Source organism: Onychomys torridus, unplaced genomic scaffold (genome assembly GCF_903995425.1).
Source record: "Onychomys torridus unplaced genomic scaffold, mOncTor1.1, whole genome shotgun sequence".
NCBI classification, from domain to species: domain Eukaryota; kingdom Metazoa; phylum Chordata; class Mammalia; order Rodentia; family Cricetidae; genus Onychomys; species Onychomys torridus.
In genome coordinates, this window is record NW_023412870.1 from 1,650,080 (window position 1) to 1,666,612 (window position 16,533).

The window sequence follows — 16,533 nt, forward strand, 5'->3', positions numbered from 1 at the left end:
AAGAAGCCTGAGCCATTAGGCCAAACAGTTTAAATAATATAAGCATCCGTGTGTTTATTATTTCACCTTTGTTTATTTATTATATTTGTGTTTTAATTTTACACAACAGCCATGGGTTTCCCTGTCCTCCCCCCCATCCTGCCTGAATCCCCACCTTCTCCTCACCCCCTCCATTCCCATCTCCTCCAGGGCCAAGACTCCCCTGTGTGTTCATTTTATAAGTGGGCTGTTGGACTGCTGGAGCTTGGCGGGACTCGGTGAGAAAACTCTCTAGCTACAGTCCAATTTTCCACTGGGAGAGTGCAGTTGAGTTAAGGCAGAAATGCAGGTTAAGGGAAGGTGAGCACCAGCCACAGTCCTTGGTCCTCTGTGCAGAGGCTCTTTCCCTCTCAAACTCTGAACTCCCATAGATGATTCTGGGTCAAAGATACAGCTCTAGGAGTAGCAATTGAAAAGTAAGGGGTCAGGGGATCCATCCTGCTTTATAAGTGGAGTCTGAATCAGTACTGGTATCTCTTCACTTTAGGCCCCTGATCTGGTTTAGGCTCATGGGCTTCTCTAAGAATAACCAGTAGAAGAGAGGAAAAGAAAAATGGTTAGTAATGTAAAGAAAGAAGAACTCTTGGAAAACAACCCATCTCCTCACTCTGACCCAGATCTTTGTCTTGGTATCCCCAGAGCAGTGTCTGGGGACAACTTGATTCACCCTGATCCATGTCCTGGCCTTGGTAAAAGTGTTCTTCTAAGTTCCAACACAAGGAGAAGTATGTCAGCTATTCTAGAGCATTTTGATCTCAATATATCTACACACACTTAGAAATTATGTGGAACTAAATTGTAAACATGCCTACGTGGCATATATCAATCCAAACTGACTGTCTTAGCAACTGTGTGTTTTGAGACCCTTACTTTATTGAAGATAATGTTAAATAATAATAGCAACCTGGTGTCAGAAGTTTTACTTGAGGATCAATGCACATTTTACCTATCATTAGGGACATGCAGGTCTTGGAAACACTTATTTTCAAGATTGTCTTTAGGAGACAATCATATCAGAGACACCACTCCATTTCTACTAGCAGAACTGACATCTCAGGCACTTTGGGAATTTGTGGCCATTGCTCTAGGTAACTATTTTTTCCTACTCCCAACCTCAGGACCAATTAGCTCCATTCACTGCATTGGAAGCTTTATCTCGGGAGTCATTTCTTAGTCAGAATGGTTTGTGTTCCTAGTAGTATCTCTGAGGCCAGGCAGTGTGAGGTCAGCCACTAACTCTCCTCCAGTTTGGACCCCGGTACAAGGTATAATAGCCAGGATATTAGGGTACCATGGATGGTGAGAGGAATCAGTAGGATAGAGAAGAGAGAGAGATGGAATCTCTGCACACAGATAGAAAAGAGAGGCCAAATACACTGCTACTGAGATCAAGGTTTATGGGAAAGATGAGCACTTATGTCCTCTCGTGGACAGAGGATTGCTGCCATGCCCTGTTGTTGAAGGACTCTGGGGTTTGCTGGGAAATGTATTTCTTGCCTGAGGCAGTTAGTCTGTTCCACAGACATACATGCAGGAGGATCCCCTATGCATGCTTCAGCAACCTGACTTTCCTGCCCTGGTCCCCTTTTTAGGGGATCTGCTCCTAAAACTGCTTAACAAGAGTTAGAGAATCTGCCATGTGCATTTCCTCTAGGATCTGGAGAAGCTCATAAGAGACAATGCTCAACAGTGCCTTAGGGCCACAAACACTCTCTACTCTCTCTTGATTAATGTTCTAATGGAACTGGAAGAGAATCTCTGTTCCCCAGGCATTGCATACGGTATCTAGACTTTTGATTAACTTAATTTTACAGAGAATACTATTGATTTCTTCTATGCCTTTCCTCTTGCTCTCTCCTCTCTGACCCTTTCTGTAGACAGGTTTTAACATAGGATTTCCTCACTGCATTTTGAAAGGTTTCCAGTTTCATTGAAATTTATGGTGCTCTAAAATCCTATGCTTACATTTTGGTGACTACTATGAATGCTCTAAGGATTTAAGCAGTTCATGCTCAGATATTGCCAAAATTGCATATTCCACATAACTTTCTTTACCTCCACCTACTTCCTGTCTGAAATTCAAATACTTGGTTGAGATTTCTGTAGAATGCTATTAACATAGTATATCTTTGTCCATCCCTTATAATACTACTTTTTTAATTCATTCATTTATTTATTAGATTTTAATGACTTCCTTTGGAGACAGGGTCTCAGTGTATAGCCTGGATTGATCTTGAAGTTGCAAAAATTTCTGTTGGCAGAGCTCCTCCTGCTGGTATTATTGACATGTATAGCACCGAGGGCCGTCAGAAACCAGGCTTGGACTCTAATTTGGTGAGAATACCACAGACACAATTTGGACAATGATAGAAGCACTCCCTACTTGTGTCAGTGAATGTTCACAACAGAATACAATGACAGCAGATTCGAACATGGAACTTAGAACAAATGTAATTCCTTTAGAACCATGAACCTAAACATCTCTTAACGGAATATCAGACTGAACAGGCTGACGGCCATCATGAAAGAACAGCACAGACACTGGACACAGCCTAAGAAAGGCCTGAGATCTTTTGAACACATGTCATGGTGAACAGGTTTAATGAAAGAACAGGAATGAAGAGTTAGCAAGATTACACAGGTGGGAAGGTACTATGTGAAGGCCCAGGGTGGAAGGATCAGTTGTGCACACACAGGCCTCACATGTCACCACACAGCCATCAACTTCAGGAGACATAATGGAGTTAGCTCAGTACACACCATTCTATAAGGTTCTGACTTTCTTTTCTCTATCAAGTTTGACTCAACTTTAGTACATTAATCAAATACCCACTGTAAAAAGAAGTTGCACAATCATAAAAATGCTTAATTTCAAGAACACTGAATGAAGTTGTAGCTCAGTGGAAACTAAAGTTCAGTCAGGGGTGGAGGTTAGCCAGCCCAGCCCCTGTTGGAGCAGCAGTGATGACTTGGGAAGGAATGAGGATCAGTGTGTGGATGGGACTTATTGCTGCTATGGGCAGGGCTCAACTCATCACCTGTCACACTGTGCTCTCAGGAGACAGACACATAGTCTCAGTCAGATGCAGGAAGAGAAGTCATCAGGTCTTGAAGCCACAATGGGAAAAGAGAAAACAGAATAAGTCTTGTTAGGCTCAGTCCAGCTGTCTTACCCTGTAGAAGAAAAGCACAAAGAAGAAACTCAGATCAGTGTCTTCAGTGGTGACATTCAGAACATGTCATCACACACTCAGACTGTCCCAATCCCAGGAGTGGCAACAACACAAAGTTCTGTCCTCTGACCTCTCCCTGTCCCACACCAGGCCCTTTAGGGTGTCACTTTTTAAAGCTGAAACAGGAGGCTGGACATTATAGAAACTCTACCTCCCAGTGTTACAAGAGCAGATCAAAGCCTTTGACGATGGCACTAGATGAGGAAGTATGGGCTAGCTGAGAACCTCCATGGGCTCCTGTATATACTGCCATAGGTGTCTCAGGGAAGAGCCACAAGTAAAACGACTGGCAAGCCTGAACAAGGCTGCCTCATCATTTACCCTTGGAAATAATCCATTTTATTAGAGGTCATGAAAGCAAAAGGATTAGGAGGCCTAGAGGAATCTCCGGGTCCTTATCTCAGAGATGTTCCCAGAACTGCGACTGCAGATCCAGAGAACGTTGGGGAAACATGATAGTAGATTGAACATGAAGAGGACTAATTGGACTCCTGGTGATGTGGTCTAAATAGAGAACTTTACATCTGACCTCTGCAGGCTGCATCAGGTCTCTGACACCATTATCACTGCAGTGATGAATCTGTTCATTATTTCCTTCACAACAGAGTTAATATCAGCACATCAGCACAAGACTGAATAAGCAACTGTGTGGATGAACTTTGCTCTCATGTGGCAGAGCACAGTCTCAGCTGAGCTTGATATTCCAATGGAGACTTGAACTCAGACCCTGCCCTTTCCTTACCTTTCAACCTCCTTTTCCATATCAGAAAAGTCACCATGGCTCCCATAAGCACAGCTCCAAGAACCAGGCCAGGAACTATTGGCATGATGGGGACAGAGGGATGAGGAGGTTCTGACAAAAAAAAAAATTTGAAAGGAACAGTGAGGCCTCTGACCTCCAGCTATCAGTCATGACCCTAGTCCACTTTGGCCAAAGGACACACACTCATTGTGAAAGGCTCAGTGATCACACCTACATCTTACCCCATCTCACAATAATAGCCTCAGGCAGCCCATTGTGGTAGACATGACATGTGTATCTCTGCACCTCCCCAGAAGGCACCACCATAGCTGCCCACTTCTGGAAGCTTCCATCTCCCGCAGGCCTGGTCTCTATCACATCCATGTCCACAGTCTGGTTGCTCCCATCTCTCTGCCAGGTTATGTTGATTTCAGTATGATAGAATTTCATGGCCCAACACCTTAGAGTAATTCTCCCATCACCTCTGACCTCATGGGTCACATGTATTTTCGGGATGTCTGATGGGAATAAATTGGAAAATTCAGACTTTTTCATTCTTCCCAAAGATCCATCAATGTGCATGCAACCTTATTTTGAAAGGGTGGCACAGTGGCTAGGAGGAGATATTTAGATCTTACACATCAACATAATTTCAGAATAAAAATGGGATAATCTATTCTTGGATAGATTCAGAATCAGCATCAGCCAGCACAGAGCAGGAGACTTCTGTGAATACGGACTTCTGGTTCTGACTGGATGGAGGCTGAGACTCAGCGACACTGGACCCAGACCTCCAGAGTCCATGGACAGTGAACAGGCATGGCAGAGATCATGGTTCACAAGGCAAATGGAAGGGGAATGCTGCTTTACTGACAGCCTGACACTCCTGGCAGAGGCTTACCCTATCACAGCCCTCTCCCTTATTGAATTAGAAACCCATGACTCTCTTCCCCTTTGATGCAAGACTGAGTTAGCATTCAGCCTCTCCCTGAAGAGGAGGATCCTCAGGGGACAGGGACTCCAGTCTCAGAGCAGGGTCGGCAGTTCCTTTCCTTACCTGTTCTCAGCAAAATCTCCTTCCCATGTTGCAACATTGGGAGGAGAAACTGCACACAATTACACTCCAGTAATTTCTTCACATATTTTGCAAAATCTACCTTATCCCACTCATTGCATAGGTAAGTAGCACCTTTGCCAATTGTCAGCCAAAGGCTCTTGTTCACAGCCATGAAAATGACATCACTGGGTTCGAAGAAAACTTGAAATTTTCCATCTCGGTAGTACCCTCCAGGCAGTACTTCACAGGCCATCAGGATCTTGACTGTGTGATATCCTGTCCAAGAGGCAACTCTGAGCCATGGTCACAGGGCCAGGTCCCCTGGGGTTCTCCTGTTGCTAAATCCCCCCCACTTGGCCTTTGTAAATGGCTACATTTAGCTTAAATTGCACAAAACACCAGGTCAGTTACCCAAGGATCTCTGTAGCCTGGTCTACATGGGTCCCATTTACTGCAGTAAATCTTGGATATGGGGAACTTGATTGGGAAACTGGAGCAAACCCATTGGGAGCTTGAAATCTGGGATTTCTGATTCGGGTTCCCTCACCACTTTCATTTTCATTGTAGAAGTAAAGCATTTTCTTCAGAGCATCCGTGTAGATATCCATTAGGCTCAGGATGTCCTGTGTCCTCTTCCCCCAATACTCAGGCTCCTGCTGATCCACCCATAGTGCACAGTGCTCCAGTCTTGGAGTCTCTGCTCTGCTGTTGAACTTCTCACCATGAAGATCATCCAAGTAGACATCAAATATGATTTGGGGCACCAGGAGGTGAGGCCCGGTGATGAGAGCATGCAAAAAGCTCAGAGAGTGTGAACCTAGATGCAGTGGACCTTTAGATCTAGAACACCCCATGTAGTTCCCTATGAAGCTCCCCACATTGCTCGCAGGGGAACAGAGAACAGGGGGCAGGGGAGATAAAATAAAATAACCAGGGACCAGAAGGTCATGGCTGGGCTAGGCAAGAGACAGATTTTCCTGTGCTGCAGCCCCAGGAGTGGAGTCCTTTTGTCTCTCAGGTTAGGTCCTTTCCCTCCTGACACCCACACTCACCTTTTGGATGCCTGGTCAGGGCCAGGTTGGCCAGGAGCAGCAGGAGGAGAGCCTTGGGAACTAAGGTCTTCATCCTGCTTGAGGAGTGGACACTGAAACTCTACTAGTGTGTGCTCTATATATAATTGTGATATGGATATGGCTGATTGGCCTCTCTAAGAATTCCCATTGGTAATGTTAGAGAGCATTGTGGAAAAGGAATCTCTAGAGTCCTGTTTTCCCAGCTCAGATCCAGCTCTGGGACTTTGGGCCCTACGAGCAGTGTATGGGGACAAGTTGCTTGCCCTTGTTGTTGTCCATGTCATCCTGGTCAAAATATCCTTCTCAGTACAGCCCAGAGACCATTGAGCCAGCATTTCTCACAGAGATGTCAGGATGTCTAAAGTCTTAGGAATTGATTGACCCTCAAAGGTGTTTATGCTTGTGTGGATTATAGCAATCCCTGTTCACTGGGTTAGGAACTGAGATTTTTAAACATTTCTTCACTGAACATTAATGACAAAGTGCATGTAAGCAAATGGTAACAAAAATTAATGACTGTTTTACAAAATACAATGAAATGGTGAAAGTAACGGATGTTAACATGCCTTCCTATACTTATCCTCCCCTTCCCATTTGACATATCTTGGATGTTTGTAATAGCCAGAACCTGGAAACACCCTAGATGCCCTTCACTTGAGGAATGGATAAAGAAAATGTGGTACATATACACAATGGAGTACTACTAAGCAGAGAAAAACAATGATATCATGAGGTTTGTAGGCAAATTGATGGATCTAGAAAAAATCATTCTGAGTGAGGTAACCCAGAATCAGAAAGACAAACACGGTATGTACTCAATCATAGTAGGATATAGATGTAAAACAAAGAGGACTAGATGGCTACACAACTCCAGGGAGGCTACCAAGAAAACGGGACCCTAGGAAAGACACAGGGATCGCCCAATGACTGATTCTCCTTTTTAGCATTTTAGTTTTATGTATAGTGTATGTATCCTCTCAAAAATGTACATGGAAAATGGTTTAAAATTTATCCTTAGTTTTGATTATATGTATATATGTCTGTGTATGGGTGTATGAATTTGGGAGTACAGTAATCTGTGGAGCCCAGAAGCAGCTATAGGGAACCCTTCAATAGGAGGAACAAAAGGATGTGAGCTCCCAGACTTCTGGGACTCCAGCTGTGGATATCTACACAATTAAGCCATCTCTCCATACTTAGAGGCTAGTGTTTTTATTAACATCTTCAAATTATTTTACTTTTACCCATTTTTTTTTTTTTTAGGTTGGCCTAGAAGTCATAATCATCCACATGCCTCTGTCCCCTGAGTAATGAGAGAATCCATGTACCACCATACTGGATTCACTGTAGATTTTTATCTTTGATATTTCACAAGGTTTATTCAGGTGTTACTTACATTATGGAACTCAGTTATATTGTTGAATCCTTCATAGTTTTCAAAACAATCAGCAGGATAGAGAAGAGAGAGATATAAACTCTGCACACTGGTAGAAATGAGAGGACTAGGACACTGATATGGGATATGGGATATGGGGAAGATGAGCTCACATGTCTTCTCTTGGACAGAGGATTGCTGCCATGCCCTGGTGTTGAAGGACTCTGGAGTTTTCAGGGAAATGTATTTCTTGCCTGAGGCAGGTAGTCTGTTCCACAGACACACAAGCGGGAAGATTTCTGTCACATGCTTCAGAAACCTGACTTTTGTGCCCTGAGCCCATTTTTAGAGGATCTGCTCCTAGTACAGCTAAACAAGAGTTAGAGAATCTGCCATGTGCATTTCCTATGGGATCCAGAGAAGCACACAAGAGACAATGCTCAACAGTGCCTTAGGGCCACAAACACTCTCTCTCTTGATTAATGTTCTAATGGAACTGGAAGAGAATATCTGTTCCCCAGGCATTGCATACAGTATCTAGTCTTTTGATTAACTTAATTTTACAGAGAATACTATTGATTTCTTCTACACCTTTCCTCTTGCTCTCCCTCTCTTACCCTATCTGTAGACATTTAACATTGGATTCCCTTAATTCGTTTTGAAGGATTTCCATTTTCATTGAAAGTTATGGAGTGCTCTAAAATCCTATGCCTATGCTTTACATGACTAATATGAGATCCTCTGGAGACTTAAGCAGTTCATCCTCAGATATTGCCCAATTCGTACATTACACATAACTTTCTTTACCTCCACCTACTTCCTGTCTGAAATTCAAATACTTGGTTGAGATTTCTGTAGAATGCCATTAACATAGTATATCTTTGTCCATCCCGTATAATACTACTTTTTTAATTCATTCATTTATTTATTAGATTTTAATGACTTCCTTTGGAGACAGGGTCTCAGTGTATAGCCTGGATTGATCTTGAAGTTGCAAAAATTTCTGTTGGCAGAGCTCCTCCTGGTGGTATTATTTACATGTATAGCACCTAGGCCTGTCAGACCAGGCTTGGACTCTAACTAATTTGGTGAGAATACCACAGACACAATTTGGACAATGATAGAAGCACTCCCTACTTGTGTCAGTGAATGTTCACAACACAATACAATGACAGCAGACTCGAACACAGAACTTAGAACAAATGTAATTCCTTTAGAACCATGAACCTAAACATCTCTTAACAGAATATCAGACTCAACCCTGAACAGGCTGATTGCCATCATGAAAGAACAGCACAGACACTGGACACAGCCTAAGAAAGGCCTGAGATCTTTTGATCACATGTCATGGTGAACAGGTTTATTGAAAGGACAGGGATGAGGAGCTAGCAAGATCACACAGGTGGGAAGGGACTGTGTGAAAGACCAGGGTAGAAGGTGCAATAGTGCACACACAGGCCTCACATGTCTCCACACAGCATAAAACTTCAGGAGAGGAAATAGAATTAAGACAGCACACACCATTCTATAAGGTTCTGACTTTCTTTTCTCTATCATGTTTGAATCAACTTTAGTACATTGATCAAATACCCACTCTGAAAGAAGTTGCACAACCATAAAAATGCTTAATTTCAAGAATGATTAATGAAGTTATAGCTCAGTGGAAACTACAGTTCAGTCAGGGGTGGAGGTTAGCAAGCCCAGCCCCTGTTGGAGCAGCAGTGATGACTTGGGAAGGAATGAGGATCAGTGTGTGGATGGGACTTATTGCTGCTCAGGGCAGGGCTCAACTCATCACCTGTTCACACTCTGCTCACAGCAGACAGACACATAGTCACACTCAGATGCAGGAAGAGAAGTCATCAGGACTTGAAGCCACAGTGGGAAAAGAGAAAACAGAATGAATCTTGTTAGGCTCAGTCCAGCTGTCTTACCCTGTAGAAGAAAAGCACAAGGAAGAAACTCAGATCAGTGTCTTCAGTGGTAACATTCAGAACATGTCATCACACACTCAGACTGTCCCAATCCCAGAAGTGGCAACAACACAAAGTTCTGTCCTCTGACCTCTCCCTGTCCCACACCAGGCCCTTTAGGGTGTCACTTTTTAAAGCTGAAACAGGAGGCTGGACATTATAGAAACTCTACCTCCCAGTGTTACAAGAGCAGATCAAAGCCTTTGATGATGGCACTAAATGAGGAAGTATGGGCTGGCTGAGAACCTCCATGGGCTCCTGTATATACTGCCATAGGTGTCTCAGGGAAGAGCCACAAGTAAAATGACTGGCAAGCCTGAACAAGGCTGCCTCATCATTTACCCTTGGAAATAATCCATTTTATTAGAGGTCATGAAAGCAAAAGGATTAGGAGGCCTAGAGGAATCTCCGGGTCCTTATCTCAGAGATGTTCCCAGAACTGCGACTGCAGATCCAGACAACGTTGGGGAAACATGATAGTAGATTGAACATGAAAAGGACTAATTGGACTCCTGGTGATGTGGTCTAAGTAGGGATCTTTACATCTGACCTCTGAGGGCTGCATCTGGTCTCTGCCTCCATTATCACTGCAGTGATGAATCTGTTCATTATTTCCTTCACAACAGAGTTAATGTCAGCACATCAGCACAAGACTGAATAAGCAACTGTGTGGATGAAACTTTGCTCTCATGTGGCAGGGAACAGTCTCAGCTGAGCTTGATATTCCAATGGAGACTTGAACTCAGACCCTGCCCTTTCCTTACCTTTCAACCTCCTTTTCCATATCAGAAAAGTCACCATGGCTCCCATAAGCACAGCTCCAAGAACCAGGCCAGTAACAATTGGCATGATGGGGACAGAGGGGTGAGAAGGTTCTGACGAAAAAAACAATAAAAAAACAGAAGGAACAGTGAGGCCTCTGACCTCAAGCTATCAGTCATGACCCTAGTCCACTTTGGCCAAAGGACACACACTCATTGTGAAAGGCTCAGTGATCACACCTACATCTTACCCCATCTCACAATAATAGCCTCAGGCAGCCCATTGTGGTAGACATGACATGTGTATCTCTGCACCTCCCCAGAAGGCACCACCATAGCTGCCCACTTCTGGAAGCTTCCATCTCCCGCAGGCCTGGTCTCTATCACATCCATGTCCACAGTCTGGTTGCTCCCATCTCTCTGCCAGGTTATGTTGATTTCAGTATGATAGAATTTCATGGCCCAACACCTTAGAGTAATTCTCCCATCACCTCTGACCTCATGGGTCACATGTATTTTCGGGATGTCTGATGGGAATAAATTGGAAAATTCAGACTTTTTCATTCTTCCCAAAGATCCATCAATGTGCATGCAACCTTATTTTGAAAGGGTGGCACAGTGGCTAGGAGGAGATATTTAGATCTTACACATCAACATAATTTCAGAATAAAAATGGGATAATCTATTCTTGGATAGATTCAGAATCAGCATCAGCCAGCACAGAGCAGGAGACTTCTGTGAATACGGACTTCTGGTTCTGACTGGATGGAGGCTGAGACTCAGCGACACTGGACCCAGACCTCCAGAGTCCATGGACAGTGAACAGGCATGGCAGAGATCATGGTTCACAAGGCAAATGGAAGGGGAATGCTGCTTTACTGACAGCCTGACACTCCTGGCAGAGGCTTACCCTATCACAGCCCTCTCCCTTATTGAATTAGAAACCCATGACTCTCTTCCCCTTTGATGCAAGACTGAGTTAGCATTCAGCCTCTCCCTGAAGAGGAGGATCCTCAGGGGACAGGGACTCCAGTCTCAGAGCAGGGTCGGCAGTTCCTTTCCTTACCTGTTCTCAGCAAAATCTCCTTCCCATATTGCAACATTGGGAGGAGAAACTGCACACAATTACACTCCAGTAATTTCTTCACATATTTTGCAAAATCTACCTTATCCCACTCATTGCATAGGTAAGTAGCACCTTTGCCAATTGTCAGCCAAAGGCTCTTGTTCACAGCCATGAAAATGACATCACTGGGTTCGAAGAAAACTTGAAATTTTCCATCTCGGTAGTACCCTCCAGGCAGTACTTCACAGGCCATCAGGATCTTGACTGTGTGATATCCTGTCCAAGAGGCAACTCTGAGCCATGGTCACAGGGCCAGGTCCCCTGGGGTTCTCCTGTTGCTAAATCCCTCCCACTTGGCCTTTGTAAATGGCTACATTTAGCTTAAATTGCACAAAACACCAGGTCAGTTACCCAAGGATCTCTGTAGCCTGGTCTACATGGGTCCCATTTACTGCAGTAAATCTTGGATATGGGGAACTTGATTGGGAAACTGGAGCAAACCCATTGGGAGCTTGAAATCTGGGATTTCTGATTCGGGTTCCCTCACCACTTTCATTTTCATTGTAGAAGTAAAGCATTTTCTTCAGAGCATCCTTGTAGATGTCCATTAGGCTCAGGATGTCCTGTGTCCTCTTCCCCCAATACTCTGGCTCCTGCTGATCCACCCATGTTGCACAGTGCTCCAGTCTTGGAGTCTCTGCTCTGCTGTTGAACTTCTCAACATGAAGATCATCCAAGTAGACATCAAATATGATTTGGGGCACCAGGAGGTGAGGCCCGGTGATGAGAGCATGCAAAAAGCTCAGAGAGTGTGAACCTAGATGCAGTGGACCTTTAGATCTAGAACACCCCATGTAGTTCCCTATGAAGCTCCCCACATTGCTCGCAGGGGAACAGAGAACAGGGGGCAGGGGAGATAAAAATAAAATAACCAGGGACCAGAAGGTCATGGCTGGGCTAGGCAAGAGACAGATTTTCCTGTGCTGCAGCCCCAGGAGTGGAGTCCTTTTGTCTCTCAGGTTAGGTCCTTTCCCTCCTGACACCCACACTCACCTTTTGGATGCCTGGTCAGGGCCAGGTTGGCCAGGAGCAGCAGGAGGAGAGCCTTGGGAACTAAGGTCTTCATCCTGCTTGAGGAGTGGACACTGAAACTCTACTAGTGTGTGCTCTATATATAATTGTGATATGGATATGGCTGATTGGCCTCTCTAAGAATTCCCATTGGTAATGTTAGAGGGCATTGTGGAAGAGGAATCTCTAGGGTCCTGTTTTCCCAGCTCAGATCCAGCTCTGGGACTTTGGGCCCTAAGAGCAGTGTATGGGGACAAGTTGCTTGCCCTTGTTGTTGTCCATGTCATCCTGGTCAAAATATCCTTCTCAGTACAGCCCAGAGACCATTGAGCCAGCATTTCTCACAGAGATGTCAGGATGTCTAAAGTCTTAGGAATTGATTGACCCTCAAAGGTGTTTATGCTTGTGTGGATTATAGCAATCCCTGTTCACTGGGTTAGGAACTGAGATTTTTAAACATTTCTTCACTGAACATTAATGACAAAGTGCATGTAAGCAAATGTTAACAAAAATTAATGACTGTTTTACAAAATACAATGAAATGGTGAAACTAATGGATGTTAACATGCCTGTCTATACTTATCCTCCCCTTCCCATTTGATATATCTTGGGTGTTTGTAATAGCCAAAACCTGGAAACACCCTAGATGCCCTTCAATTGAAGAATGGATAAAGAAAATATGGTACATATACACAATGGAGTACTACTCAGCAGAGAAAAACAATGACATCATGAGGTTTGTAGGCAAATTGATGGATCTAGAAAAAATCATTCTGAGTGAGGTAACCCAGACTCAGAAAGACAAACACGGTATGTACTCAATCATAGTAGGATATAGATGTAAAACAAAGAGGACTAGATGGCTACACAACTCCAGGGAGGCTACCTAGAAAACGGGACCCTAGGAAAGGCACAGGGATCACCCAATGTCTGATTCTCCTTTTTAGCATTTTAGTTTTATGTATAGTGTATGTATCTTCTCAAAAATATACATGGAAAATGGTTTAGAATTTATCCTTAGTTTTGATTATATGTATATGTGTCTGTGTATGGGTGTATGAATTTGGGAGTACAGTAATCTGTGGAGCCCAGAAGCAGCTATAGGGAACCCTTCAATAGGAGGAACAAAAGGGTGTGAGCTCCCAGACTCCTGGGACTCCAGCTGTGGATATCTACACAATTAAGCCATCTCTCCATACTCAGAGGCTAGTGTTTTTATTAACATCTTCAAATTATTTTAGGTTTACCCATTTTTTTTTTAGGTTGGCCTAGAAGTCATAATCATCCACATGCCTCTGTCCCCTGAGTAATGAGAGAATCCATGTACCACCATACTGGATTCACTGTAGATTTTTATCTTTTGTAACAGGAAACTTAAAGAGTCTTATTAATAAAACTCAAACCCGAGGCCAGTTATTGGGGTGAATCCTGGAAGATCAGAGAAGCAGAACAAGCCACAGCTATGTCACCTTGCTAGTTCCTCAGGTGATCCTGTTTCCTCAGGCTGGAAGCTTCTGAGTCCTCCTCTACATGAATCTCAGCTGAACTGTGTTGCTCCAAAGCTTAACTAACTACATGCTTTTTTCTCTTTAGTTCCTGGTCCTCACGCCTTATATACCTTTTTCTTTCTGCCCCCACTCCCTGGGTTTAAAGGCGTGGGTCACCATGCTTAGCTGTTTCTAAAGTGGCCTTGAACTCAGAGATCTGGCTAGCTCTGCCTCCCAAGTGCTGGGATTAAAGGTGTGTACCACCACCGCCCAACTTCTGCTATAGCTTACTCTTCCCATTTTCTAGCCACCATTTTTGGCTTTGTTCTAGTGGCTGTCTGTTCTCTGCCCCCAGATATGTTTATTTCAGGGAACACACAATATTTTGGGGAACACAATACCACCACAATCTTTGATATTTTACAAGGTTCATTCAGGTGTTACTTACATTATGGAACTCAATTGTATTATTGAATTCTTCATAGTTCGCAAAAGAATCAAAGGACAATAAGAGAGAGATATAAACTCTGCACACTGGTAGAAATGAGAGGACTAGGACACTGGTATGGGATATGGGATATGGGGAAAATGAGCTCACATGTCTTCTCTTGGACAGAGGATTGCTGCCATACCCTGGTGTTGAAGGACTCTGGAGTTTTCAGGGAAATGTATTTCTTGCCTGAGGCAGGTAGTCTTTTACACAGACACACAAGCGGGAAGATTTTCTGTCACATGCTTCAGAAACCTGACTTTCGTGCCCTGGTCCCATTTTTAGAGGATCTGCTCCTAGCACAGCTAAACAAGAGTTAGAGATTCTGCCATGTGCATTTCCTCTGGGATCCAGAGAAGCACACAAGAGACAATGCTCAACAGTGCCTTAGGGCCACAAACACACTCTCTCTTGATTAATGTTCTATTGGAAATGGAAGAGAATCTCTGTTCCCCAGGCAGTGCATACATTATCTAGACTTTTGATTAACTTAATTTTACAGAAAATACTATTGATTTCTTCTACACCTTTCCTCTTACTCTCCGTCTCTTACCCTCTCTGTAGACATTTAACATTGCATTCCCTTATTTCATTTTGAAGGATTTCCATTTTCATTGAAAGTTATGGAGTGCTCTAAAATCCTATGTCTATGCTTTACATGACTAATATGAGATCCTCTGGAGACTTAAGCAGTTCATCCTCAGATATTGCCCAATTTGTACATTACACATAACTTTCTTTACCTCCACCTACTTCTTGTCTGAAATTCAAATACTTGGTTGAGATTTCTATAGAATGCCATTAACATAGTACATCTTTGTCCATCCCTTATAATACTACTTTTTTAATTCATTCATTTATTTATTAGATTTTAATGACTTCCTTTGGAGACAGGGTCTCAGTGTATAGTCAGGGTTGATATTGAAGTTGCAAAATTTTCTGTTGGCAGAGCTCCTCCTGCTGGTATTATTGACATGTATAGCACCGAGGGCTGTCAGACCAGGCTTGGACTCTAACTAATTTGGTGAGAATACCACAGACACAATTTGGACAATGATAGAAACACTCCCTACTTGTGTCAGTGAATGTCCATAACAGAATACAATGACAGCAGACTCGAACACAGAACTTAGAACAAATGTAATTCTTTAGAACCATGAACCTGAAAATCTCTTAACAGAATATCATACTCAACCCTGAACAGGCTGATTGCCATCATGAAAGAACAGCACAGACACTAGACACAGCCTAAGAAAGGCCTGAGATCTTTTGATCACATGTCATGGTGAACAGGTTTATTGAAAGGACAGGGATGAGGAGCTAGCAAGATGCCACAGGTGGGAAGGGACTGTGTGAAAGACCAGGGTAGAAGGTGCAATAGTGCACACACAGGCCTCACTTGTCTCCACACAGCATAAAACTTCAGGAGAGGAAATATAATTAAGACAGCACACACAGTTCCATAAGGTTCTGAGACTATTCTCTCTATCACGTTTGAATCAACTTTAGTACACTAATCAAATACCCACTCTGAAAGAAGTTGCAAAACCATAAAAATGCTTAATTTCAAGAACACTGAATGAAGTTGTAGCTCAGTGGAAACTAAAGTTCAGTCAGGGGTGGAGGTTAGCCAGCCCAGCCCCTGTTGGAGCAGCAGTGATGACTTGGGAAGGAATGAGGATCAGTGTGTGGATGGGACTTATTGCTGCTCAGGGCAGGGCTGAACTCATCACCTGTTCACACTGTGCTCTCAGGAGACAGACACATAGTCACACTCGGATGCAGGAAGAGAAGCTTTCAGGTCTTGAAGACACAGAGGGAAAAGAGAAAACAGAATAAATCTTGTTAGGCTCAGTCCAGCTGTCTTACCCTGTAGAAGAAAAGCACAAGGAAGAAACTCAGATCAGTGTCTTCAGTGGTGACATTCAGAACATGTCATCACACACTCAGACTGTCCCAATCCCAGGAGTGGCAACAACACAAAGTTCTGTCCTCTGACCTCTCCCTGTCCCACACCAGGCCCTTTAGGGTGTCACTTTTTAAAGCTGAAACAGGAGGCTGGACATTATAGAAACTCTACCTCCCAGTGTTACAAGAGCAGATCAAAGCCTTTGACGATGGCACTAGATGAGGAAGTATGGGCTGGCTGAGAACCTCCATGGGCTC

General features: G+C 43.6%; 2 protein-coding genes across 2 annotated transcripts; both read right to left on the reverse strand.

Moving 5' to 3' along the window:
• Nucleotides 1-3,937: 3,937 nt before the first annotated feature.
• Nucleotides 3,938-6,196, reverse strand: LOC118575943 (H-2 class I histocompatibility antigen, Q10 alpha chain-like). Its single transcript, XM_036176293.1, has 5 exons — nt 6,124-6,196; nt 5,619-5,888; nt 5,072-5,347; nt 4,257-4,532; nt 3,938-4,125 (listed from the first exon to the last, which is right to left on the reverse strand). Exons 1-5 carry the CDS (start codon nt 6,194-6,196, stop codon nt 3,938-3,940), a joined length of 1,083 nt encoding a protein of 360 aa, XP_036032186.1.
• Nucleotides 6,197-10,179: 3,983 nt separating this feature from the next.
• On the reverse strand, nt 10,180-12,445 carry LOC118575944 (H-2 class I histocompatibility antigen, Q10 alpha chain-like). Its single transcript, XM_036176294.1, has 5 exons — nt 12,373-12,445; nt 11,867-12,136; nt 11,320-11,595; nt 10,505-10,780; nt 10,180-10,367 (listed from the first exon to the last, which is right to left on the reverse strand). The coding sequence occupies exons 1-5, from the start codon at nt 12,443-12,445 to the stop codon at nt 10,180-10,182; spliced, it is 1,083 nt and encodes a 360-aa protein (XP_036032187.1).
• Nucleotides 12,446-16,533: the final 4,088 nt, after the last annotated feature.